The sequence below is a fragment of the Xenopus laevis genome, chromosome 2L, assembly GCF_017654675.1.
Source record: "Xenopus laevis strain J_2021 chromosome 2L, Xenopus_laevis_v10.1, whole genome shotgun sequence".
NCBI classification, from domain to species: Eukaryota; Metazoa; Chordata; class Amphibia; order Anura; family Pipidae; genus Xenopus; species Xenopus laevis.
Genome location: NC_054373.1, coordinates 104,663,412 through 104,691,353, shown reverse-complemented (window position 1 = coordinate 104,691,353; position 27,942 = coordinate 104,663,412). Strand labels below are relative to the sequence as shown.

Sequence of the window (27,942 nt, the reverse complement as noted above, 5' to 3'; positions counted from 1 at the left end):
CATCATCCATTCAAATTACAAATATTTTTGTTAAAGGAAGCCTAGTCATCCGAATTCAGAGAAAGTCATTTTCTGCACAGTATTCTGTTCTGTCTCTGTACATGCTCTAAAAACCTAGAAACAAACTAAGGGTCAGTTTGTCTAGCATTCCCACTACTGTTGCTAATCTGAATTCCTTGGATTATGGCTACACTCCCACAAAGTATTACACCCCACAGCCAGAAAGAGCCATACAGAAGCATATGAAAAGCTTGGCCGCTGGTTCATGACATTCGTTCAATAAATGCTCCCATTACACTAATAAAATAGCAAATATATAAATTAGTGGGCCTTGAACACGTGATCATTAATCTCTCTTCCACCAATTATTTTCTAGAAAGGGGACAGTGTTGTGGGTTGAGCCATGCAGTTCAACAGTGCAGCTACAGTATTTGGCACTTGGGAAATTACCACTATAAAGATTTTCATTCATCCAGTTCACGGTACATCTAATATAAGTAATTATAAACAGTCCAGTTGTTTTATAATTACTTATATTAGATATACCACTATAAAGTCAATGTCACACAAAGCAATTCAGGGCATTTTGTACCCATGCAAATGTAAGCACTGCAGGCAAGTAATAAAGTGCTCAGAATTCATTTGTATGGGACGGATTATTAAAAAATACGGTGCCAGTGAATGCCCTGTGCATGTAGGCGTTTCCCACACATAGATGAATGAGGGGTGATTTGAAGTTGTTGTGACTGGTTACAAAACACTCAATTGACCTGTGCACCATTTCCCTTAGAAACAAAGAGTGGGCTGTAAGGCTAGTGGCACATGGGGGCTGAAATCGGTATGCTGAAGTATGCAGACAAAAAAAAAAAAAAAAAGCCCCTAAGCACCTAGGGTTTTTTGTCTGCTTGCACCATGGTGTTGGCTCGGGTGCAGGCACATGCAGCTGATTTCAGCATGAAAATGCAAACTCTCATGTTTACTTGCCAAAATCAGCATGGTGTGCCTGTACCCAAGCCGACACAACAGGACAAGAAGCTAATATCCGCATAAGGCCTGATTTTAGGCCTGCATATTTCAGTAGGCCAATTCCAGCCAGTGTGTGTGTCACTGGCCTTATAGAAACCCGCAATACAGATCAAATTCTATTAATGCACACTAATGGATCACACACCTGCTGATGCGGCCGGGCTCCATCTTTGACAGACTTCACTATTATATCCAGCAGAGGTCTGCACATAAACTGTTAAAAAAATTATAAAAAGCATCAATAGATTAAAATGTGTCACATGAGATACCTGAAGCAGTAATGCAAGCACACAGACGAGGAATATATAATATACTGGTTTTATACTGGCAGAATTCATATACAGCAATCAACTAGGAAAAGCGGTTTGCAATGCGGTACATGTGAATCAGCATATCCCCAAATGAACAGATGGGGGACTATTTATTAGGCTGTGTAAAACTAAATTCACAGAAAAAAAATCAATATAAAAAAATAAATGGCAAATTTATCAAGCTGTGTTTTATTTTACGCCATGCGAATGAAAGATTTGCCACTGTTATTTTACACTGCTTCAGTCCTTTATACAAAAAAAAAAAAAAAAAATTTGGGCGGAAGTTGCTCAAAGTAAAAACGTGCAAAAAATTACGCCATTTTTATGCCTTTTTTTTTTTACAGAGCGATACCTGGAATTTTGTGACAAATTATTCTGCCGTTTTTTACACCACATAATAAATCTGCCTCCACATGTAATATAAGAGGTGCACATTGTGCCCAAGTGCAGTGATCCATAACAAAATCTTTGAATAAGGCAGAAACCTACTTACAGGAAAGCGGTTAAAGAGATCAATAAACATGGAAACTGTGAGTGGGCTCTTTCTCTTGATTAGGAAACTATTCAGTGATTCTTGATAAACAGTTGTGGCTCTCTGAAGATCCAGACAACCAAGACACGGGACCTAGGAAATAAAACAGTATTATGTAAGCATACCACGGCTGGGGTAGTCTTCTTGTTGTAGATTGTATGCAACTGCATCTTCTAATATCTCTTACAACTGAACATGTTTGGTGCATTCAGTACCAGATTATTAGCAATGATGGCTGGATTATGACATGACTATTATCACAGACAAAATGGTCGAAAAATGAGATGCAGTGGAAGAGCAACAATGAATAATTCAGACTGACATTTAAAAGCAAAGCACCCTGGAATTTGTTGCTAGTCCTATTGCCACAAAATGTAGTCCCTGCAATCTTGACCTAATAATGAGTGCAGGGGAAGCACTGTACCCCCATTATATAGATAGACTTTAAGACAGCAATCTATGTTTAATTCATTCCATGGTTTAAGAGAGATTTATCATTGACTGGATAGATTTATAAATATTTATAACAAAGCCTGGAAAATAAAAAAATGTATTACTAAACTAGGGCCATGTGACGTAAACCTAAAACATCTGCCATAGCTTGTTCTACTGAGAAGCAAGTTGGCCATAGTGTGTGAGCAGGACACTTGCACCACAAGATATTTCAGGAAGAAGTGACAAGTAAATGACAGATTTTTACCTTTAGTCTACAAGAAAATCATGTAAACATTAAATAAACACAGTAGGCTGGTTTTGCTTTGCTCCCTAAAGGATTAATTCTATCTTGGTTTGTATCAAGTACAAGGTACTATTTATTACAGAGAAAAAGCAAGTCTAAATTTTTTAAAAACTTGGATTATTCGGATAAAACCGAATCTATATGAGACAGCCTTTCCGCAATTCTGAGCTTTCTAGATATGGGTTTCTGGATAACGGATCCCATATCTGTACCAAAAAAAATACAGAAAGTCTCATGTCTCCCAAAGACCCACAAAACTGAAAATGCCATGTTACTTTGGCCTTAAATACCAACCCTTTTACATCTGCCTCAAAATTGGCTCTTAAGTGACAGTTAGTAGTTTTTAAGACCGTAGTAAATAAGGAAATATGGCAAAAAAAACAATAAAGCAGAAACTTCTGCTGCAAAATATTTAAGTGTGCCACTACATATTTTGGGAAACAGCCCTTTTTCAAGTTTCTTACTTGTAGTGGCAACATTTGATAAATCTTTTGCAGCAGATGTTTCTGCTTTATGGGTTTTTCTCCATATTTCCCAATACACTACTGAAATGATGTGAGTACTTTGGGCATGTTGGAGTTTCACCTTAAATATTAGCAGACAGATTGGGCTACTGGAAATCTATGGATGTACTAGTTTTTTTTACAGACCTTTACAACAGTTATTACCCACTGCCTGTCTGAAAACAGACAGCATTTTACTTTACCATTTCATCTCTGGCAGTTTTCAGGGATTGTGTTTTTTTACATTTAACCATCCTTTGTACAGTCAGCTGTAGTACAGATCACTGAAGCCTGCAGCAAAAGTTAACCAAATACAACCAAAGAACTAATGAGAGTTAGTGGTATGACTCTGTGCTGTTTCAGCCACTGTTTGCTTGGCTTACAGTAAATGATCAGGCCACAAATCTAGAAATGATCAGCTCCCACATTTTTTATACTTAGTAACATTTGGTGCACGTGTTGAAGGTGACAAAACCAGACGCTGGACTGGATTTAACAAGAAACTAATTCATTCAACAACAGCTTTTAAATTGGACACTGGTTTATTTACCTGTTGAGGTGACGCGTTGCTTTTTCTTTGCTTTTTGGTGCCCTCCTCTGGTTGATCAATCCCACTGCCTTTTAGCACTTTTAACAAATAAAGCGATGCACTAAAACAGAAATTTTACAGTTCAGTTCAACACAAAAAATGGCTTTATATTTGTAACAATAGGGAGTTCTAGTGATTTAGCAATAATAGGTACCTGTTTAGTAAAGAAGCAAATACCAAATTGTGATATAAGTACATATACATACAAAAATATTAGAACATAGTTGCAAATGTTACTTTGTATACGAATCAAGATTATACTACCCCATAACTACAGATATATGACACTAATAAGAAGCAGTAAAACTGTTTGCAGATGAATGACTATATAGCAATAGCTTTCACATTAGCTTGCAAAAACAAACAAACTGAAAAAGAAGAAATGTGTTGCACATGTTGAGTTTTCATTTAAAAAACTTGCTTAGGAGACTACAGGTATGAACTAGGTTTAGCACTAAGAAATCTTATATCTGCAGGGAGATGGAAGTAATTCAAAACATCAAGCTACCTATGCCATCAAGACATTGTTTCTCTGGTCAAGTATAAACTTTATTCAGGAACAACACTGCTGGGTGTAGCTGTAATAAGATAGTTGCTATTTTTTATATAGATGGAAATAAAAGACTCTCAGTTCTATGACATACCCACACCATATATATGAAGTCTGCAGGTGATTATGGATATCTGGGGTATTGGTATAGCTATATTGGTGAAATTTTGCTTAAACAAGAGGCAGAGTGCATGAGATATTGAGTTAGGTTACCTGATCCTTACATTCAGCTTCTACTTGTGACAAGCAGAGTTTTTCTCAAAAGATAAGACTGGCTCACCTGAAACAGTATAAAGCCACAGAAGAGTCACTTTGCTTGCAGGCTTTTGTCACAAGCCTCTCCATCATGCAGTGCAGCTCTTCCTTAAGCTCTCCCACATCTTTACAATACCGCTTGGCTTTACATAAACCATTCCTACAAAGGAGAGAGAGCAAAATGACTTATATCCTAACTGAGCACTAATGAATTGAACCTTGGTAATATACCGTATATACTCGCGTATAAGCCGAGATTTTCAGCACCCAAAATGTGCTTGAAAATCCTACCTCGGATTATACGCGGGTCAGCTGCCTCACTGGTAAATTTGTAGAGATCATGAATCCCACATGATCTGTAGCTGTGCCTGCACTCCGGATGGGGCCCGCAACCCATCCATGGGACCCCGCTCCTAAGGAGCCAACGGGGAACATCCCCCTCCCAGCCAGAAACACGCCGTGAAGAAAGAGCAACAGCGCAAGGAGTGTGTGTCACGCTGCCAGTGGTGCGCACGCTGACGTCATCAGCTCAGCGACGTGACAACTCCGGGCCGTAACAACTCCGGGCCACCCCCCCGCAAAAAATCTTGGAGGGGCCCGGCGCCGGCTGCAGGAAGCAGTATCCCCGGCTCTCCCCTTCTGCCTGCCAGCATCTCCGGGCTGCCCCTACCCCAGCGATCGATTTAACTTTGAAGGGGCCCAGCAGCAGAGAGCAGCTTCCCCTCCCACCCACTAACAACTCTGGGCAGCCCGGCCCCACCGGTGTAAAATCTTTGAAGGCGATCAGCGCCTACTACAGGGAGCAGCTTCCTGACTCTCCCCTCCCATTGGAGCAAATTTACCGGTAAGGCAGCTGTCTTCTTAATATATCTATTTCATCTACCAGAGGTTTTTTTTTATCATTGTACAATGAATTAATGTTTTAAGCATCATGGCTTGATTTTTAACATTAAACCGACTGTTTGATATTTCTGAGACTTTTCTGAGTTGTGTCTAGGCTTATACTCGAATCAATAAGTTTTTCTGGTTTTCATAGGTAAAATTAGGTACCTCGGCTTATACAGGAGTATATACGGTACCTGCCTTTTATATTAACACAACAATACTATATTCACAGACTGACTGTCAGGCAGGCATAGAGGCCTGTTTAAGCCTGTATACATATCTAATATGGTAAGGACGGAGTCACAGACCCTTCAGGCCTTTGGTCAGATGATACAATTATTTTAGAAGGTCAAAGCTGTCACTATTGTTTTTAAATTACAGGGAAAAAATCTTATACCTGCTGAAAACAAACAAAGTACAGGTATTTAAAATGGTATGTTTCCTCCATAAATAAAGCGATAATCCTGTGTTTTTTAAATTTAATATAAATGCCAAATACACTGTCTTTGAGACCACAGGATGTAATTATATTTTGTGATACTGTCCTGTCATTGGCTTCTCTGTAGTAGATGATTTGAAATTCAAGATACTGTCCCATCAGAAAAATGGTTTAACAGTCTGTAAAACAGCATGTGATTTTTAACATTGCTAGTTTTTACAAATATCCTAAAAAGATTTACGTTACAAATTGTTCCCATTCCAGAGTAGTTCGTACTTTAACCTCCTTTGTTAAAATAAAGATCAAGGTAATTTTAGTTCTAGGCAAATAAACACACAACAGACACAATCCCATTTATCTGGATAACTGCATCACAGTATTCTGCATTACATTCTTGGTTACTTACATGAAAATGTCTGCGGTTTTTCGGAGAAAGTCTTGTTCCTGTTGGTTAGAGTCAGAACTCATACTTTGCTCAATGACAGAAATTAATGGCTCAATGATGTTAAACACGAGAGGACTGTCAGGTTGCTTTTTTACAAACACCTCTATCAGATCCAGCACCTGTGTGTAAAGAAAGATAGAACGTGTATAAAGAAATCTCAGCCATTTTTTTTTTATAATTCAACAATACATAAGTGATATTCTAATGCACTGTGTTATAATGGACAGAAACTGTTCTGGAACTGTTAGGAAAATACTGCACCAGCCCAGGAAGTTTGCAGCATTGCAGTACCATCTTACCCAGTTCCCAATAAGACTTAAAAACAGATTTAGCTTTGGGCATGTGCAGTAAAACAAAAGGCCCAGTGCAGTATTTCCCAAGAAGTTCAACAGCCTAGAGAACAACTGCTATTCATGGGGGGGGGGGGGGGCTAAAATTTTGGCAACCCCAAATGAGTAGGGCGTTGCTCAGGCAGAGCAAGGCGCGCACAGGCAGAGCATATGGAAGGCAGAACAGAGCAAGATACAGGGAAACCTATCAGGACCACTCTAAGATGTACTACATACAGTGACACAGTGTTGGTGCACCATTAGCATTTTGGATACTTGTATAATTGTGAACAGGTAAACAATGTGGGCAGTTTCAGTTTGGGTCTCGGGTGTGAACAGTACAGGGGATTAGTCTGAATGAGGTTTAAACAATGCCGGGGCCAGTTCATCTCTGTAGTGATAGTATTTAAAGCTTTCACATGGTAAGCAGACACAGCAGGTAGGTGGGGGGGGGCGCCAGTAGGACAGCCCTGATCTAAACCATTGGGAAGAGGATAATATTTAGAATAAAATACAAGCTGTAGACAGCAAGAACTGATATGATTTTAGGGATGAGACTTTCTTGATGTATATTTAGTATGACCAGATGAGAAAATGTGTATGTGCAGTCCATGCAATTTATACACAGGATCAACTATATATCTTGAAAAGAAATTTCTAATAAAAGGCAGTGATAATTCCTGACATCAAGATGACAGGGTAGGAGAATGATGAAAACAACTATTAATATCAAGGGACATGTGAAAATAAAAATACAGGACTTTATAATTCTTGTTTTACCAATACGACTACACTCTCAATTCTGGCCTGAGAAACAATGACTGTGAGGGAACCAAAAGAACAAAACTTTAACAGTACCATAACTGGCACCATTATGTAGGCCTGTAATATATTTCAAGTTAGATTCTTATCTGAGAACTATACTCAAGGAGTCTGAATGTTCTTCCCGTACCTGCATGGTTTCCTGCTACGCCTTAAAAATTTGCAGGCAGGTTAATTAGATCTTCCACTCTGAACTAAATGATATCCGATACAACATTAAAGGGGAACTTAACCATAAAAATCAATGTGGCTAAATGTAATTTTATATACTGAACTTGCTGCTAGGGATGCACCGGATCTAATTTTTGGATTCGGCTGAACCCCCGAATCCTTTGATAAAGATTCGGCCGAACCAAAACAACCCTAATTTGCATATGCAAATTAGGGGTGGTATGCAAATTAGGGGTGGGAAGGAGAAAACATTTTTTACTTCCTTGTTTTGTGACATAAAGTCACGATTTCCCTCCCCGCTCCTAATTTACATATTCAAATTAGGATTCGGATTTGGTTCGGCCAGGCAGAAGGATCCAGCCGAATCCTGCTTTAAAAGGCCAAATCCCGAACTGAATCCTGGATTCAGTGCATCCCTACTTAATGCACCAGCCTAAAGTTCAGCTATGGTCCAGGACTTCAAACTTGTCACAGGGAGTCACCATCTTGGAAAGCGTTTGTGACACTCACTTGCTCAGTGGGCTCTGAGAGCTGTTGAGAAGATAAGCTTAGGGGTCATTGCAAATAATCAAGCAGAAAATGAGGTTTGCCGGTAATAGAAGCTGATGCTACAGGGCTGATTATTAAATTCTGATGCTAGTTGCACTGGTTTCTGTGCTGCCATGTAGTGATTATTGGTATTAATTAATAATCAGCCTAATACTGTGACATTTCTATTCTATGTGTTCTGTATATTTTGAGTTGGTCCCTAAGCTCAGTAACTGACAGATTTAGCAATACAGAACATTTGCAGTGAAACAAGAGAAAAGAAGACGGGGAGCTACTGGGGCAAATTTGGAGACACAGATCTTTACAGCTAAATGGCTTTGGTTGCCTTGGGCTGGTACAGAAGCCCAAAACATAATGTACAACATTTCTAGATACTTCTTTAGTTATGCTTTAGTTCTCCTTTAATGCCTATTCTATTGATTCAGTTTAAAGCTACATAATTTTATGAGGAAAAAAAGCATTTACGTAAAATAAACAAGACCTTTGTTTTGAACTCCCTGCGCAGGATTTTCTCCCCACGGATTCTAGCTTTTTCATCCTTCTTGGCTTGAATACGCTTTTTCTGTTCAGCAAACAGGGCTGAGAGATTTTCATCCAAAGCCATCATAGTTTCATCGTCAACGTCCTCATCAACGTTGTCTCCTTCCTATAAAGAAATAGGAAATGTTCACAAAGAATTAAAATACATTTTCTAATATTGTTTACTCAAACCATGTTCACTTTATGGTCCAGTTGGGGTACAAGGACAAGCTCCCAGGTGCCAGTTGCAAGTCTGATGCAAGCACTCCTAGAAGCAACTCTTTATAGTTCTCTACTACCCCATGAGCTCCTTCACATCACAAGTGATGATAAGAGAGATAAAACAACTTGCATCAATCATTTAACCCCCTGGTGCACTGTAGGTCAGCACAATCATCAAAACCTGCCTGTTTGTTTTTGGAGTGTGGGAGAAAACCAGAATACCTGGAGGAAACCCACACAAACACAGGGACAAACCAGAAGGTTCTCTAGATGGAATCAAACCTAGGAGAGCAGTGCTGCAAGGCAACAATGTTAACCACTGCTCCACATTTCTTAATAAGAACAAGACAAACACATAGGGCTATGCTAAAATCTATGCAGTACCATGGATTGCTACTACATGCCTTTTATTTCTGAAACTGGAGCGTGTGTAGAAATCTATACAATTGTGTATTATGTATAGTAGTATGAAGGATACGTATGTTCCATCTAACAAGACAAATGGATTCCACAAAAGTCTTTACACAGTAATCCTGTCTTGCATGCAAAACCAATGAAAGAATAGGAGGAGGATCCCTTTTCCCCTGTGTCTCAAGGCCCCATTGCTTTATTCATCATCTTACCACTGCACTTCCATCCTGCAACACCTGCATGAGCTGCTTGCGGAAAACATCATTAACACTTTCATTAAAATCCTCTTCGTCAGAGCTGTTTTTCTTTCCATCCTCTGCCTCATCATCTTCATCAGAGCTGCCATCATCTGAACTGCTCTCCTCATCACCCTCCTAGGGAACAAGCACAAATGAATTGTAGGAGTATCACCAGGGCAAATGTTTGAACTCCTTGAAAGAAATTGCATATTTTATTTAGCAAATAACATTTTACATTTTTACAGATTTGCTTCAAGCCAAGCAATGTTTTGCCATTCCTCCAATAGTCAAATCCCACACTCCACTTCATTCTTGCTTTTGATATTGGATGTTGTAGCCCTTTTATTTCCAGGACTGATGAGATGGACACACCATTCCACAAGGCTGTCAGTGAACTACAATCTTTCTGATCTACAAAATACATCAGCCCCTTTCACCCTATTTATCAATGAGCCATTTCAACCACTGTCCAGTTGGCTGATTTTCATTTAGGAAGTGCATCATTCCAGGTACACATTGCTTAAGAAACTCTTTGAGCCTTGCACCTTGTTGTAATTGCTAATGCATCAATGTCTCAATGGTCTTACAACTACTTTGGTGCAAGTGAGCCAGGGTCAATGTGCATAGCAACAATACTTTTTTTGAAGCTATGCCCCTGTGAGCATTTCAATCTAATTTTACAAGCAAACAATCAGAAAAACGTATCGAATATCGCAAAGGCAAACAGATTGTACAGGAAACAGATGGAATTGGCAGGACAGATATGAAAATGGACGGAAAATAGAAAAAGTGAGCAACAAGAGTCGGAACATGTGGGAACTTTCTGTAGCAGAGAGATGTCACATTATAGTACTGAATAAAGAGCATATCACATTTTTGCTTTCATTGTTCTCCCTGCAGTTTAATGAAAAAGCCAACTATTAATCATTGTTGTAATTATTTATTGTATCTATGAATTGGTTGATAGATTACTGCCCAGGTGTAAATATTGAGACCAAGTCTTAAAACCCAGTATGATTTGTCTTTATCCACAAAATCACAGAAATGTGTGCACTTTTTTGTAAATTATGAGGATATTAAGTAATTTCATAGATCCAAGACCTGCATATAACTTGGCCAAAGAACTTACACACACACATAGCATAACACATGATTTCCCCATATTATGAACAGGTACAATAATCAAAACGCATCTTGGAACCCAGCTGAAACATACAAGTTGCACCTGTTAGCTTTTCCCTACTGTTGTCGAGGTAATACATTATTGTCTTATGGTATGATAATAGTAGTAATAGTAACTCAAATCAAAGGAATAACTTAATAAAAACTTTGCATAACTAATGCATATAATTCATACAGCAAGTCCTGCTTCTTACTTCCCTTACATCATGAAAACTCTCACCTGTTCATCAGAAGTGTTCTTCTTTTCTTTTTCATCAGTCACAATCACAGCGCTTTCCTCATCTTGGTCTTCATCTGGGTCAAGTACCTGAGAAATGGCAAAGGAATGTACTGAAGATTCAAGTCAAAATTAACAAAAATACCTGAATCAAAGCACTGCAGTCAGGGCAGTAAGTAGGGGTAGGCAGAAGAGGCATGTGCCTAAACGTTTCACATGATCTGTCCTTCCTTACCAAGCCACAGTATTGAGACTTACATTGAGAATAAGGTGAAGTGCATTTTTCGTCACATAAGGACAAATTTTCTTGAAAACGTTTCTTGAAACAAGTCGAAAAAGTCTGCTCGGTTGAGAGAATAAAGACAAAAGGATCTCTACCATCACTTCCACCCACTCTGGCTCCTGGGTGCCTAAACAAATAAAACGACCATTAAAATATGGAAGCAGGACACAAAAAAAAAAAACCAAGCCACAAATAATGCAAAAATGGCTGAGGGTTTGAAAACGGGGTTTTGGAGCCAAGTGCTAAAATATAGAAGCTTTAACCAATCAAGAGAATGCCTGTTTAAGAAATAGGACAGTAATAGAACAAACATTCTGAAGTTTATTTACAGTTTCTGTTTGTACATATCTGCTTTGCCGCCAGGACTTTATTTCCTATATATGCACCTGAAGACTGTAGTTTTGGGTGCCTGTATATTAAAAAAAATGTATTACAAAAATGCCAAAAGCTTATAAAAAATCCCCAGCCTGCAGTAGGATATGTGCAGAGTTGAATGAGGTGAGGAATACCCCCCTGTGTCCGCTGGTCTTGATTTGGAAACAGAGGTTGCTATGGTCAAATTTACCCTAGCAACCAGGTAGTGGTTTGAGAGGGCCATATGTAAGAAATGAAAATTAATAATTGTAGCCTTGCAGAGAAATAGCTGTTTTGGCTGCTGAGGTCAGCCACTGCCATTTAAATAGCTATTACAAATAAAATATGAATATCAACTGAAATGCTGCTAAAAATATAAAAAAATATAAAAAGCTTGCAGGCAAACTACTCCTTTAATTACATATCATGGAATGTTTTTTAAAACAACATTACCTTCCTTGTTCTGTGCCTTCTTCAACTTCTTACTTTGAGATTTTTCCAGGCAATTATGAATATCATTCAAGAGGTCGACACTCTCCTCTGGAGTCTAGATTAAACAAAGATCACAAACTGAAGCTAGGGTACATTAAGGGCTGTTAACTAGGAGTTTTTATTGCTGTTCGGTTGGATGCATACAGAAATGCTTCCAGTGGCCAATCTTACTGCAGAGCACTGGTGATCAGTCCACTTGTTCAGTAGTCACTTGAATGAACCGACCACGAAGAGATCCATTCATCAGTTTGGTCATATTATTTTAAGCAGATTCCAAATAGCAATCATGTCATATGCAAAAGTACAGGCAGATGTGAATCTCTTTGGTCAAACATTTACGAACTTTCTCTGCCTTTACCTTATGTGTATTCATCTTAACGGGTAACACCATTCCAAAAGCAGACATGATCACACAGTGCTACCCACTGCAGACAAAAGGGAAACACTACATGTTGTTGTGATGGCTGATTCAGTTAATGCCTTTAAGAATGGTTCGGATGATTTTTTGGACAGACATAGTATCAAAGGCTATTGTGATACTAAACTCTATAGTTAGTATAGGTATGGGTATATAGAATTTTAATTAAAAGTAGGGAGGGGTGTGTGTATGGATGCTGGGTTTTCATTTGGAGGGGTTGAACTTGATGGACTTTGTCTTTTTTCAACGCAATTTAACTATGTAACTACATGTTTTAGGCCTACCCATGAGACTCCTATTGTAATTAGAAAAAAAAAAAATGCCAAGGAAGTTAATAAGGAACTACTTTTTTTATTGCAGAAGATAAATGCTGCTTTTCTGTACACTCCCCTCGTTCAGAGTAAATTCTCACAAGGGAGGCACTTAACCTGCACACTTTCTGCCATGAACACAGGAGCACATATAAGTGCTTTTTAGAGGAGAGTTTCCTGGAGTAAAAAAAAAAAAAACTCTCCTTTTCGCCTTTAAACCAATGCGGCCTGGGACGCTGAAGGATTCCAGCACCCAGCAATTTACAAGCTGCCAGCTTCCTCTGTGGATATATGTGGCGAGTCGGAGCCGTATCGCTCGTTTTTCTCTTATATATGCTTTTATGTACATCCAAGGAGTTGAATGTTTGAGTGTACCTTGAACATGAAAAAGCACAATGTGATCTATTCATTTTGTACAGGGGGTGACAGATATGGCAGCATGGTATATGTGAAAAACACTGTACCTGAACCTAACACACCAAGAGGGTACAAAGTGCATCAGATGCAGTTCCCGCTTTCAGCTTCATCTCTGTAACTCTACCTCTCTGTTTTTCTGCACAGAACAATGAGCCAGAGTGCATGGTATGCGTCTGCACACAGTCAGTGAACTGCACTTATGTTAAGTTGCACTTTGAAGAGAAGGGCAGTAGAAACTGAAGGCGAGTCGGAGCTGCTTGATGGACACATGAAGCAGCACAGTAGCCTTATGTCAAAACACTATTAAAAGTAAATGTGTTGCCCTTTATGTTTGCTTTTCACAAACTTGTAACTAGTTTATGCATAACTAATTAAAGGGTTGTAATCCATTAATAAATCATAACACAAAGCAACCAAACACAAAATCAAAACCTTACAAACAATGCATTTCATCATTCAAATGGGTGCTTTTGTACCTTGAAAAGATGAATTCCCACTAAAAGAAGCAATTGCTGATATGCTGATAACTCCATGTCATGGGCTCTTTTGGATTTCTTCTGCAGGATTTCTACATATTGCAACATTCTGCCAATAAAGGAGAACAATTAAGAAAGGCTCTACAGCAGTGGTGTCCAACTGAGGGCCCGAGACCCCCCCCCCTTGTATGGCCCTCCAAATGAAAGTCTGTCTGCTTACCATGTGCAAGCTTTAAAAGGTATCAGTGCTGAGAATAACTGCCCCCTGCTTTGTTTAAACCTTAAATTCAGACAGCAACATCCTGCATTGTTCACATATGTAACACCTTTACTGTTCACACCCCTACAGCCCTGTACTATTCACATCTCAGATCCAGACTGAAAGTGGTTCACATACAATCAATGGGAGGTGAACATGGTGGGGGTTTACAGCATTACTTATTAGGGGGTCCCCAAAGGGTTTAATCATGTGTTTGGGTTGCTGTCTTATCCACAGGGGAGGATGAGGCATATGGATTTTTGGGTAAGTATTAATATGCAGTAATAACGTGTTTCACATATGAGTGGACAGGGAGCACCAACCATTTGGTTTTATGGTGTGCTACCACCATTAATGTGGAGACATGGTCTTAAAAGTTCTGGTGGTAACATGGGTGTGATTTAAAGAGGGCGTGGTTTAGAAACAGGGAGTGGTCAACACTGACTTCCATTATCGGCCCTCCACCACGTAGGCCAGAAAAATTCAGGCCCCCTGTACCACAGCACTGCTCTACAGTATCAATGTCAGGTTGACAAACAGATGTCTAGCATTATACACCTATAGTTAATTAACAATTCTAGGCTAAACTTCGTGGTCATAATTTCTTTCTTTATCTTCAATGAACTATGTATGCCTTAGCCATAAAGATTAGGTTAAATACTAATCAACCCTAACTAGTAATAACAAATACTCTACATTAATCCCAAAACCAATTAGACAATTACTCTACAATTAGATATACTCTACACCTGAAATTAAAAATAGAGAGTCTAGCAATCATTCCCAATTGATATACTGTAAAATTGAATAATTCCAGCGTTTCCTACCGATCCCAGGCTTCTTTCTGTTCCTGGTTAAATGGTTTGATTGCCTTAACAGCCTTTCCACGTGTGAGAACAGTGTTGGCATACAGAACCATACAAAGAATCCAAAGTCTTCCATCAGCAGTTACACCGACCACATGTTTCTCCTTTAACGTTTCAGTGGCAGAACCCTCCCCTAACAAAGGCATGCAGTTCAGGTTCAGCAACAGGCTGTAAAAAAAAGAATAAGACACTGGAGGAGGGACATTTTCTTACCAAGCAGATGAGAAACGGCTATACCATACATAGTTACCTCTCTCTACATTCTAAAATAAACATTTATAGGTTAACTCCTATATCTTTTTACCCTTCTTATTTCATACAGTGCCACTTTCAGGAGCCCAAGGCCTGCCTCCATGACATCAGGTCACTAGGCCATGCCACCAGAAAGCTTAAAAGTAAGGGCATACTCAGTTTTGAGGGAATTTGAGAAGAAATAAGTGGCATAATAAAGACTCAGAGAGTCAGTGAAAATTAATATACAATCTCAGTGCATTTTAACCTACCTAAAAAATGCATCTGCAACAAGTGTACGTGTTCTGTCATCCAAAGGCACAGTAACAAGTGATTCTGTCTCTGGTATATCAGAGACAGATTTCTTAGCTTCAAAGAACGCATGGAAAAAGATAAACCTGAGTTAAGAAAAAAAAAAAAAAAAGCAATAAGATTAAAGCATTCAAACATACAAATAAGAGAATTTATCGACTCCTAAAACTGCTCAACACGATGTCAATTATTGTGCAAATGCAGGTTGAGAACGCCTCACCGGGCAATATCCATGACTTGGTCTTCATCCCGTTTTACTTGCGGATTTTCAATTATGCTGGTAAGGCGTGGAATGATCCATTTTCTCAAACGAAACACAACATTCTCAGAGCTGAAATAGAGAGAAGATATCGGAAGCTGAAATTAGTTCAAGCTTATTCTTAATAATCATTTAGTTTAATAAAGTGTGTACTTTAGCTTCTAACACGAATATTCATTATGGATATTTTTGAATAAAGCAGTATTTGGCATCTTTAGCAAATAGAAGCTGAGCGAGCAAAAGCTCTAATCCCATCAAATTATAGAAAAATTACATTCGGTTACTAAAGAGTCTGTGGAAAATTCTCAACCTTAACAAGAAGTTATTTCTTTCAGACAGTTGCGGTTTGTTCCTCTGCACAAAGCTGGTTGTTCTGTTAAAGCCCTTTTTTTTTTTTAAATATGTAAATAACAAGTGTCAGCCTGGAAAAGTATTCAGCCCCGCTCCCATCATGCCTCTGCTCTCTGTTCAATTGGCCTGCCAGCATGTTGTCACCTTTGGATGTGACTTCATGCCTTGATGATTGAGCTTGTGCCTTGTTAACCTAAATGCCACTATGCTACACACTGAAAACTGAGCTGTAAGATCCTAGCAACAAAAACCAGTAGAATTTTATGGATTCCATTGTATTAGGGGTTATGTAATAAAAGGTACAAAGTTTGGTACAGGTCCAGTCACCTATACAACTGGTAGCAATACTGTTCCCCAGTTGGTTGCTATGGGGTTGTTTTTTACATGGGGGGGATAGAGGTTTTTAATAAAGACAAAGGCTACATTTTTACACTTAAAGCGATACTAACACATTCCTGTAAAAATCATAATTACTAAACTATTTTAAGTTGGGTACAGTATTAGTTATCTTGTGCACAAGAGGGGGGAAGCAGTTTTTTTCTATGAAAAAATGAAGAGCCAATACTTTTGCGTTGTCAAAGAAGGCAACATGGGTGTGGTCTAAAAGAGAGGGGTTAAAAGTAACCAAACAGAAAAATAGATGAGACCGAGTAGACCAAGGTATAATGTTGGTAGAAAGGGGCTGTTGCCAATATTGTGAAATAAAGAACCACCTTCAGATAAACAATACCCTGTGTAATTATTGAATTGTAATATGGATATTCTTTCTGTGCTAGTCAATTAAGGAAATATTGTAACCCCAGAAAAAGTGTTTCAGTCAAAAAAAATGAACTGCTGAATTTTATGAAGAAGGAAAGAAAGGAAAGAAAGGAAAGAAAGAAAGGAAAGAAAGGAAAGAAAGGAAAGAAAGGAAAGAAAGAAAAGAAAGAAAAGAAAGAAAAGGTGTATGGAAAGGACTCTTTATTAGTACCATAACCCAGCCCCCATCTACTACAACACTCACGGTTGCTGTTGCTCCTGATTCTGCATCTGCCTCCGGGTGCGAAACTCCAGACAGGAGTCAAGGTCTGGAGAGATGAACATGTTTTTCAGCCAGTCAATGTAGCTCTGCAGAGCACCAGGTTGCAGATGTCTGATCACTTTCCACACACAAGGTATCACCGGGTAACCTTGATTAGTTAGCTTAGTAAAGCCAATAAGAACTGCCAGCTGGTTTTCAGGATTAGTGCAATGCTCGAGGAAAGAGTCCATGTAGGTCTCCATTTCTGGGGCAAATTTAAACCGATCTGCAGGCTAAAAAGTAAAAATACAAGAATGTGCATATTCAAATTTCTAATTTCATTTTTACTTTTTAAAAATGTTGTTAGTATGCTTTGCTTTCATTGAAACAGATTGGGACTGCATCATGTTACTGCACAATGAACACCAACAGTTTCAGCTATTGTAATATAGAAGGACTCCCAATGAACATAACTTTACGTTAATTTACAGACCCCTTAAGGTTATGCACAGCACATGTCCATCACCCTGTTGCCAGGCAACATGGAACAAATGCAGAAGATGAGAGGCTGGAAATAAGGGGCTAGTGGTTTAGATGCATTGGGCTGTTGACTGTCATTGTCAAGAGTTATAGCAGTCTTATGGCTTAAATGCAGTACAAGTACATTTTGCAGGAACTTTAACAAAGAATTCATGTAAATTTATTATAAAAGTAGAAGTTACTTGCTGTTGGCATGCACTGCTGCAGAGTGTACCAAGAACTGTGGGTGTAATAAATAAAATGTATAGTTTTACAGATTACGGACATCAAGTCAGGTCACCTATCACTACTATATTCTAGAACAGAAAATCAACAAATGTACCATTCCTAAGGTATGTTCAGAGACTGGATACCATTCCTACCATATGATCAGAAACGGGATAAATAGAAGCTTAAGCACATGATCTAAGTGGAGCAGAGAGTTCCCTACCTGAGTGGAAACAACATGAGCTCCGTACTGCTGCATGACTTCACTCCGAAGAACGGTCTGCAGTTGCTTCCCATCCAACAATGGCAAAGAAGCACCCAGCAGCCTGAAACACATGTACCTAAGGAACAACAAAATGTGTTAAAACAGAGATGTTCTGTGCTTTTTGTGTACAGGATTTAATAAGAAAAACTTTTTTTAAAGCACCTTTGATTGGCAAAACTAAGCACAGGACAGGATTGCAAATCATAGATTGTTTTGGCTTGTATATTTCAGCAAATATAAAAGAAGGGGTAGGTATGTGTTATTGAAAACCTACATGCAAGGTCCAGATTGATCCTTCAGCAAACCATTTTCAACAGCTTCTCGCCAAAATAAGTCAAAAGTCTCTTCCTGCAGAGATATCCGCAGGACATCCAAAGCCACACCCGGCAGACAGCGATCTTTTTTCACTGACTTGGCAGCAGTTTTTAACAGCTCCACCAACCTGAATGCATAGGACAGTTTTCCATGAAATCATAGTGACACCCTCATATCTTTCAACAGTAAAACTTTACATTTGTAGAAATTACTAAGCAGAAAAACTGTTAAAAAGGACAAACAGGGAACGGAGTTGCACATTCATCTTCTCACTAAACACACATTTGCTAAGATACTTTGACAATTTCATGCTTCACCCATGGCCGGATTTACATAGCGGACGCCCCTAGGCCCACTGCCATTTGTCGCCCCAGTCCCCTCCCCTTTATTCGTGCAAATTTTCATGGAGATTGTATCTCCTGTGCATCCCCAGTGTTTTTGAACCAATGTGGGTGTGGTTGGGCAGCATGCCGCCCCCCTAAAATCCTGCCGCCCTAGGCCCGGGCCTAGGTGGCCTTCCCACAAATCCGGGCCTGGCTTCACCAATGCCTTCCCCTATTTATCCCCTATTTGCATCCCCTACCCCACGCCCAATTTTAGCAAGAAAAAAATCATGGATGATTAAAATATATTTATGCCTATCTTTCATTAAATAATATCACTATTTCTTAAGAACCACTATTAAGTAAATTTAGCAGAGGAACATTTTCGCTAGTTCATAGATAAACCACCACTATAACATTTGGTAACTTTACAAATAAACACATAGTATAATTAAAGGAGCAGTTATAAATGAATGGACAACTAAAGAAATATCCTTATTGTTTCAGTATTAAGGTTTAGTTTCATTGATGACATAATATTCAAACAGTCAAAACCCTTGATAATGTTATTTCTTATTGCTTATCTTTAAATTCACCTTGTAGTCTATGATTATAGCAACTGCCAGGTTGCTGTGGGGAATTAGCTTACAAACTAGATATCTGCAAAACAAAATTAAGTAGTACAAAATCCACAAAGGTTATCAAAATAAAGGCCACATTCACTGTCAAATCATACTACAAGTTCAGTTTGATGTAGAGAGTGATATTTTGATACAATTTGCATTTAACTTTTTATTATTTGTGGTTTTTGAGTTAAGCTTTTTATTCAGCAGCTCTCCATTTTGCAGTATCAGCAGTCTGGTTGCTAGGGTCCAAATTACCCTAGCACCCATGCATTGCTTTGACTAAGACTGGAATATGAATAGGAGAGGGCCTAAATAGAAGGATGAGTAATAAAGTAGCAATAACAATACATTTGTAGCCTTACAGAGCATTTGTTCTTTAGATGGGGGTCAGTGACCCCCATTTGAAAGCTGCATGTCGTGCAAAAAATAAAAAAAAAAAATGATGGCAGGTTAATAACCGTCACACTGTAGCCCATCTCCTTAACAAATGGAATATATCACTACACAGCTGTGAGTTTGTGCAAATAAACAAAATTGTTGAAGCCATATTTGTCTTACTTAGGGATGTTCTCTCGTGTAGTTATCACAGAGTTTCCAAGCAGTTTCTTCAATTTTTTGGGCTTTAAGACCCCTGGAAATTTCTGCATTCCAACCAGTAGCAAATGCAGCTGCTCTGGAGACTTAAACGCTGATGTCAGGTCAGCATGTAGTACTCCAAACAACACTTCCTCAAATAAAGACTCTGGAATCTGACAACAAGACAGTTTGAGAGTTAACATTCATATAACAGATGGTTTTTGAAATGGTTAAATAGTAATTTTAAATAACATGCATTTCCTTTGACAAAGACTTACGTGGAAGAAAAAAGAAAAACATTTTAACACACATTTAGCAAATAATATATCCCCTGGCATGGCATACCTCTGAGAGTATGTCTACAAGTGTTTTCCTGGGCAAATCTTTCAAGTGTTCCTTATATTGCGCAAGGGCCTGCAATATTTGTACACATTGTAAAAGGACTTTTGGATCCTGCAATAAAATAAAGTGTATTAAAAACGTTATAATACAGGGCATCATTTAAAAATAAAAAACAATATGTGAGGGCTTCGCTGTGATTTTACATGTTAGTACTACATTTTTGACCAATGCATTGTTGGTTGACATGCTTTTGCTTGTCTTTCCCACTCACTGAAAAGGAATTCAGAGGTAGCAGTATACAGTATAATCATAATCTTTTATTTAAATGACAGCAAGTTACACAACACTTTGGGGAAGTTTTTCGAGGGTAGTTTTAGTCAAAACTCGAATTATTGGGTTAAAAAAAAAAAACTAATTTTTCTAGAATCCGAATCCGAAACAGTTCCAGCTAAAACCTGTCAAGGTCATGTAGGAGTCAATGGCAGAGGTCCCTTGAACCGTTTGAAGATGCTCAGGTTTTTTTTCACTCAAAAACTCGATAATTTGAGAGATTCAAGTTATATTTCCCTGATAAAAAAATCAATTGATTCAGGTTTTTCACCCCAAATTTACTGATTTGAGTTTTTTACATTAAAGTGTTTTCAGAATACAATCAGAAAACATTTGAGTTGCGAGTTCATTCGAGGTATAAAAAAAAAAACCTCACAAATTTGACCTTTGATAAATAACCCACTTAATGTGAATTTATCAACTGGCCTTATAATAATTTAACCAACAAGGATTAAAGAATAAAAGTTGGATCAGAGGGCCCTGCTCTCAAGAGCTTAAAATTTTAAGAGTTAGTTTATACATTTAAACTTTGTCATGTGCTTAGATGATCCAACAGACTTGTGAAGAGGCCACACTAAATATGGATATTTATTATGTTGCTTTAGGTCAGAGGATCAATATGTATGGCTATGGCACCACTGATTTTATTGCTTATAAGCTTAAGGCAGTAAGTGATACAGTAACTGGTTCATGCTGTAATTGGTATAACCCAAACACAGTCTTTCCTCCTTGGGCCTAAAGACCACTGATAGCTTTGGGGTGATTGCTTTCTTAAAAAATCTTGCAATTCCAACTGAAGGTCATTTAGGGTGAGATATGGCTTAAACGATTATTTGCTGCCAGGCTAAGGGGCATATTTATCATGCTGTATAAAAAGTGGAGTGAAGCAATACTGGTGATATTGCCCAGGGCAAACAATCTGCAAATAGATTTCAACAGTTAGAAAACAAAAGCAAAGATCTGATTGGTTGCTATGATCAACAATCGGTAATGTTTCACTACACTTTTTACACAACACGATAGATAGACCCCTTAAAGGAGTTCACGGCAGCCATTTTCCGGCTCTTCGGTAATCTTCGGAATGAGAGCGGCACTTCTGCAATTTTCATCACTTTCGGCGCATGCGCAGTTGTCACGAACCGGAAAAATTCTCCAACTGTGCATGCGCCGATACAGCACTTACTTCTCAAAGATTACCGAAGAGTCGGTAGCAGCTAGGCTAGGGGGGTGGGGTTTAATAAGGGGTTGAATTCTCCTTTAAGGTGGCCATACACAGAGATCTGCTAGTTTGGCATATGCCCACCTTGAAGTGGGCAATATCTGGCTGATCCGATCGTGGGTTCTAGGGCCCAATGATCGGATCACATTGTATGGAATACGGGCGGCCGGATCGCGGGACTGCAACAACGAACAGATGCGGTTCCATAATTTATTTTTTACTGTTACTAAAATTTAAGTTTAAAGTTCCTGTCCCTGTCTCTGGCGTTTCAGTCTGGCAGCTCAGTAATTTAGGGGCTGACTCTAAACTGTTACAATTTTGCAACATTGAGTTGATATATTTCTCAGCAACCTCTCTGGAGTATTGGCAACTATTGTATCGATTCTAACAGCTGCCTGTAATGAAACCAAGAAGATAAGAAATGTATCAACTAAATGTATCAATTTATAACAGTTTTAGGGTAGGACTACATGGACGTTTTCGGTGCGATCCGACGTGCTGCGACAAAACGCCAGCAACAAGTGGCATGCCACAGAAATAAGTTAAGAGATAGAAATGTCGGATGAAGTCGCAGCGTTGATCCGACAGTCAGATAAACGCTGCGACTTCATCCGACATTTCTATATCTTACCTTATTTCTGTCGCATGCGTTTTTGTCCCAGCGCGTCGGATCGCTCTGAAAATGTCCATATAGTCCTACCCTAAAGGGTCGGTGACCCCCCCTCCCAGAACTGCTTTAGAAGGTGAAAAAATTACACTTTACATGATGACACATAGAAAATAGTCGTTATTTCTGGTGATCCAACTGAAAACAACTAGTTGTTTGAAGGTGAAAACCCCCTTTAAAGGGTTAGTTTCCCTTTAGGTAAACTTTTAGCATGTTATAGAATCACCAATTCTAATCAATTTTTCAATTCGTCTTCATTTTTTTTATATAGTTTTTGAATTATTTGCCTTCTTCTTCTGACTATTTCCAGCTTTTAAATGGAGGTCACTGACCCCCATCTAAAAAACAAAGGCTCTGTAAGGCTACACATGTATTGTTATTGATACTTTTTATTACTAATTCTTCTATTCAGGCCCTCTCCTATTCATATGCTAGTCTCTTATGCATAGCAATGCATGGTTGCTAGGGTAATTTGGGCCCCAGCAACCAGATTGCTGACATCACAAACTGGAGAGCTGACAAATAAAAAGCTGAATAACAAAAAAACACAAATAATAAAAAATGAAAACGAATTGCAAATTTGAAAATTGGAAATATAATTTTCATACTTACTTACACATTTCATCATACTAAAAGTCAACTCAAAGGTGAACTCCTATTGTTCACTACAGCATAAAAAGGGATGGATGGAACTGGGTACTTTTGGTGGGCCAGAAAGAGATCTACAAGATTTTTTAGCTGGGTGCAACGACGAGCAAGTGCATCTTACCTTGGCAAGACGACCAGACTGAAACAGTGCAAGGACACCGAAAAAATTCCCAAAGGCAGCATTTCTGAGTACTTTCTGGAGGGAAAAATTGAGAAATGAACATCAGATTTACCGAGTAAATATTGCAACCAATTTTCTAACTAAGATGTGCACTCGTGTACACACATACAACCTAGAAAACAGATAGCTGCTAAACTTCTAAACTGGAGAACAAAATCCAAAAATTACATAAATAAACCAATTGCAAATTGTCTACCACTTTACAATACATAGTTTGTGGAATGTAATAGATAGAGATGCAATACAACAATTACTAGGTGGTGGTAAGACTGAAAGAAAAATGAGAAAGGAGTTTTTTTGGGAAGATGAGGAACAAAAGAGAAGAGTGATGAGCAAAAAAGAGTAAGAGAAAGCAGAGGAAGAGGAACTATAGGGGTAAACCCATTAGCACACCTGAACTGTAAGAATCATTGGCCTGATGATGAGAATTCTTACCTTGTTCATCCTCGCTAGATTATGTTTCTCAGATATATGTTCCAATACTTTAGATAACGGGATTTCTTCAAAACTCTGCAGAACCTTTAAAAAAAAAAAAAGTACAAAAAATATACATTAAAGGCACGATTGATGTTCCCAGTAGCACGAGAAATACCCAAAGTGGTTGATACACAAAATAATTGTACAAACCTGAGCCAAGGCCAAACTAAAACCAGGACGAGCTGCTTCACGTGTTGCTGCTAACCCTTCTACAAGCCTTTTAAAAGTGTACTTAAGTTCATCTTCCTATGGGATATAAACAATACACATTTACAGTATGCAAACAGCACTAACAAATGGACTTACATTTGTCTACAGGTGGAAACAATGAGTATTTCAGGACTTAGATTCAAGTGTGCATGCTCCTGCAAGATTCGTGTTGGCAGTGTAACAATAGGATCAGAAGACAGGGGAAGATGGCATCTTTGAACTCCGCTGTGCAACATTGCAGATTTACAGTAGGTCAGCACATGGGGAAACTTTTCAACAGAACAGATGTTGCAAGGAGGGAGTTTGGAGGGGGAAGGACTAGGGTTTAGTTCTCCTTTAATTTTCTTTTAGCTTAAAAAGCATAGGCATGTCCCGTGGAAGAGTAGTTGTCTGTGGGCCAAGGTCACTGTACCCACATTACTTCCCAAGAGCAGGACTTCTGTGTAAGCTGGAAGCACAGCCCTGGCCACTTAATAGCAAAAAAAAAACCCCATCAGTACACTGAGGGATAACATGTACATTCTGCCCTCCTTATTTCTTCATCAGCGTCTATTTCAGCTCAGTCCTAGGAAAGTTTTGTATTCAAAAATGCCTCAAGGAGAAAACTCAGTTTTGGCCCCATCTACTCCATTTGTGTATGCAGTGCTGGTTACTACACACCCGGAGCAGATTTCAGACAGAAAACACTTAAGTGGGCATTTTCCATGTGTGACACTGGCCTAAGTTAAGCCCAATTCAAAAACAAGTCTTACCCACCTATAATATCTGGAAAGATTTAGTTGGCAGTTATGTAAATAGGAAGCATACAAGTGCAGAAAACCATGTACTGGGGATGGGAGCAAGCTTGCAGAATTATAGTCCCGGTATGCTATGGTTCTGCAAGCTTGACCTCTTCACTAGTTTTGACTATAGTGGTGGTGTAGGAGAGATTTGGCAGGAGCAGAATAAAAATGACCATATATGGTCTAATGTTAGCGGATTTTTTGGCCACTTATTAGACCATGTATTGTGCCAACCAACAAACTTCATGACCAATATCTGACCAAGGATCAGTGAGAAATTTGCAAGTACCACTTTAACGAAGCAATGCAGTCCTTGCCGGACAGATCTTTGTAGGCCTCCATTAAAGACTGAGTGCAAACAACCAGAAAAGCCGGAAATGGGCCACACTGTAGGTTCCAGATAGGGCAAATACCTACTAATGTGACAATGTCACCAAAAGCATTGATCTCTGTATAACTAAAAGTAGCTGGGTAAAAATTACATTTTCATTCTAAAACAATTTTGCCCTAAGATTACATTTTGAACACACTGCACACTTCAGATCACTGCCTAAAATGTGTGTAAAAATCGTTCCTATATTCCATTTGTACCCAGCAGAGCATCCAGGATTATATGTATTAGTAAACATTTTTTCCACTATAATGAATATATATCATTACAGTCTGCCATTTATTGAGGTTTTTATTTAGTTATTTTCATACATACACACTCTCACCATAAGCGATCAGAAGCACATCGAGCCACCAGTTGTACATGTGGTACTTACCTTCTCGCTGGACTTTAGATACTTGATGAGGTTTTCGGTAGCTGCCAGACGTACATCCTGCTCGGGCTTAGCGATGTCCCAAAAGAAATCCAGAAACTGTCGGTTTTGTTGAACAATAACCCGGGCGGCGGCTGCAGCGTTCTGAGGCTGTTTGCGTCCAACCTGAACACTAGATTCCCCGGTATCCATGGACGAGCTGCTCTCCGCTGCCATGCTGTCTCTACAGCACACGTGGTTAACAAACCTCTTCCGGGGTCACTGCGCATGCGCAGACTCGTGGTCTCTTCACAGGCACAAAACTGGGATCGGATGATTGGACGTATTTTTGTGTTTTGATACATCATGGCATCCATTTGGTTTTGCCATGTAATAAAAAAAAAAAAATAGATATAAAAATAAATAAAAATCAGTTTTAAGGCTACAGATTTACTATTTTAGACAGAGCCAATGTGGTAGTTCTAATTAGCCTTTAGTTTATGTTTCTAGTTCATGCTTCTACTTGATTCTACACAGGTTAAAAAAAACAATAGTCTGACTTTTGAAGTGAGGGATTCTGGGACTTGAAGTCATGTCTGGACTTGTGTAAAGGGCACCAAGGCCTGGGGCCGGTAGGACTTTAGGGGGCAGTATGAAGCCCAGCCACACCGGCTTTGGTTCGGAAGCTCTGGGGCTGATCACCAGATACAATAGTTTTTTAATTATAATTTCCCATGCTTCAATCCCCAGTGCTCCCAACTTGATGATAAAAGTGTGTTCGTGTGCACATGAAGGGGAGGGGGTGACGAACAGCAGTGGGCCTAGGGGCACCCGCTATTTAAATACAGCCCTGCTTGAAGTCCCTCTGCTTTCCAAAGAATGCACCACCCACTATGAGAAGCAGAGAGAATCCATCACTTCACAAATAATCATAGCAACATAGTAGGTTGGGTCGAAAAATACACAAGTCCATCAAGTTCAACCTTTTAAGTCTATGTATAACCTGCATACAGTGTCGGACCGGGCCAGCAGGATGCTGGGAAAAAACCCGGTGGGCCCAGGCACTCATGGGCCCCCGCCGGCCCAGCCCCCTCCCCCGGTCTCCAGGCCCCCAAATAAAAATTAATCAATGCGCCAGTATCAAAAGCACGTTTGCGCAAGCGCAGATTTTCATCAAAACTGCAACCTTTAGAATTAGGTCACATGCTGTTCTGGCATTATCTGTATAAACACACTTACAGACCTGAAGAAGGCAATAAGGAGCCAACTGCACACTAAGACAGTTATACATCACAGAAGCTTATGATAAATAAGGTAAAAGCAAAATGAATATGCATTTAGTGGTAGGAATTTGTAAGGCACCCCTCAGTTATTAAAATCACTGACTTTTTACCCTCAATACTTTTGCTTTCTTCAGAAATCCTAATTATCTTCAAGGCTCTGCACAAGATAAATATTTGGTGTACCTCACAACAATACATTCATTTTCTAAATGCAAGGACTGCCAATCATCCCTATTGCTGCCAAAACATACTAAATGGGGGGAAACAAATAGAATTGTAGATGTTTCCATCTCACGTACAGCAATATGTGCCAAAAGTAAATATGGTAAGACTGGACAAATAAGGCCAACAATTTTTATCATCTCATATTCAGCATCACACCTGTGTGGATAGTATTTCATATACATGTATAGCTCAGTGGTAGAGCATTAATCTACAGATCAAGAGGTCCCTGGTTCAATTCCAGGTACCCCCTTCATATTAGCTTTTTATTTTAACCCTGTAGTAGACTATGTTCTCTGAAAAATCTGAATCCTGCTAAACTGTGATTTGCCTATTCTGCACAAAAACAGTCAACTAAACATTTTCAAGTTAATCACCAACACCCACAGTGGCAAGAATTGCCTATGTCTATGGGTTGCAGTATAGGCAGCTCCAGGTGTTGTTCTGTGGAGCGTGACTTTAATTGTATATCTGAGCATATTGCTCAAATATATTATTTGATATATATAATATATATCAAATAAGCATTAAAAGGATTTTAGGACAAGAAAAGCTTTAGACACTGGGGGTGCAATTGTTTTATCTTTATTGGGGGTACCAATTTGTTTGCCATGGATCTCATCCATGGCTTGACAGCCCTACGGTCCTAAAGAGAAGTAATAAATATGATAGTAAAGTACACATTTCTTACCACAGTTAGTCATATGCTGAGGTTACAAGATCATGTGAAAACATTATGAACACTAGATCTGGTAACCTAAACATTTACCCATGCATTTGCCAATGAAGACAATCTGCTTATGATTTAATAGAAGTACATGCAAAGTCATCCATTGGCCAGTGACCCTGAATTAGGAAAACCAACTAAATCCGTGGAGGTGGAGCATTTAACTGGTGACCCAGAGGTCCCTTGTTCAGGTCTGTGTGCAACCTAAGTTTGGTTTTTAAAAAAACAAAAGCTTTTTAATGACCAAAGTAGCCTTACAGAGCATTTGTTTGTAGATGTGGTAATTGATTTCTAT

General features: G+C 39.0%; 1 protein-coding gene across 1 annotated transcript in view; it reads right to left on the bottom strand.

The window, feature by feature from the left end:
- The window catches only part of mybbp1a.L (MYB binding protein 1a L homeolog), a 34,508-nt gene extending 8,785 nt beyond the window's left edge, over positions 1-25,723 (bottom strand). Inside the window, exons 1-23 of the mRNA XM_018246969.2 lie at positions 25,440-25,723; positions 23,831-23,926; positions 23,639-23,722; positions 23,144-23,218; positions 20,162-20,269; positions 19,799-19,989; positions 18,251-18,418; positions 17,935-18,052; positions 16,968-17,257; positions 15,575-15,685; positions 15,315-15,440; positions 14,773-14,979; positions 13,687-13,795; positions 12,026-12,119; positions 11,194-11,345; positions 10,939-11,025; positions 9,510-9,671; positions 8,627-8,791; positions 6,236-6,393; positions 4,531-4,665; positions 3,662-3,761; positions 1,831-1,962; positions 1,172-1,240 (exon numbers count right to left, since the gene is read on the bottom strand). Of these exons, the coding sequence (XP_018102458.1) occupies positions 1,172-1,240; positions 1,831-1,962; positions 3,662-3,761; positions 4,531-4,665; positions 6,236-6,393; positions 8,627-8,791; positions 9,510-9,671; positions 10,939-11,025; positions 11,194-11,345; positions 12,026-12,119; positions 13,687-13,795; positions 14,773-14,979; positions 15,315-15,440; positions 15,575-15,685; positions 16,968-17,257; positions 17,935-18,052; positions 18,251-18,418; positions 19,799-19,989; positions 20,162-20,269; positions 23,144-23,218; positions 23,639-23,722; positions 23,831-23,926; positions 25,440-25,652 (3,150 nt within the window). The 5' untranslated portion in view covers positions 25,653-25,723. The remainder of the gene's footprint in view (positions 1-1,171; positions 1,241-1,830; positions 1,963-3,661; positions 3,762-4,530; positions 4,666-6,235; positions 6,394-8,626; positions 8,792-9,509; positions 9,672-10,938; positions 11,026-11,193; positions 11,346-12,025; positions 12,120-13,686; positions 13,796-14,772; positions 14,980-15,314; positions 15,441-15,574; positions 15,686-16,967; positions 17,258-17,934; positions 18,053-18,250; positions 18,419-19,798; positions 19,990-20,161; positions 20,270-23,143; positions 23,219-23,638; positions 23,723-23,830; positions 23,927-25,439) is intronic.
- Positions 25,724-27,942: the final 2,219 nt, after the last annotated feature.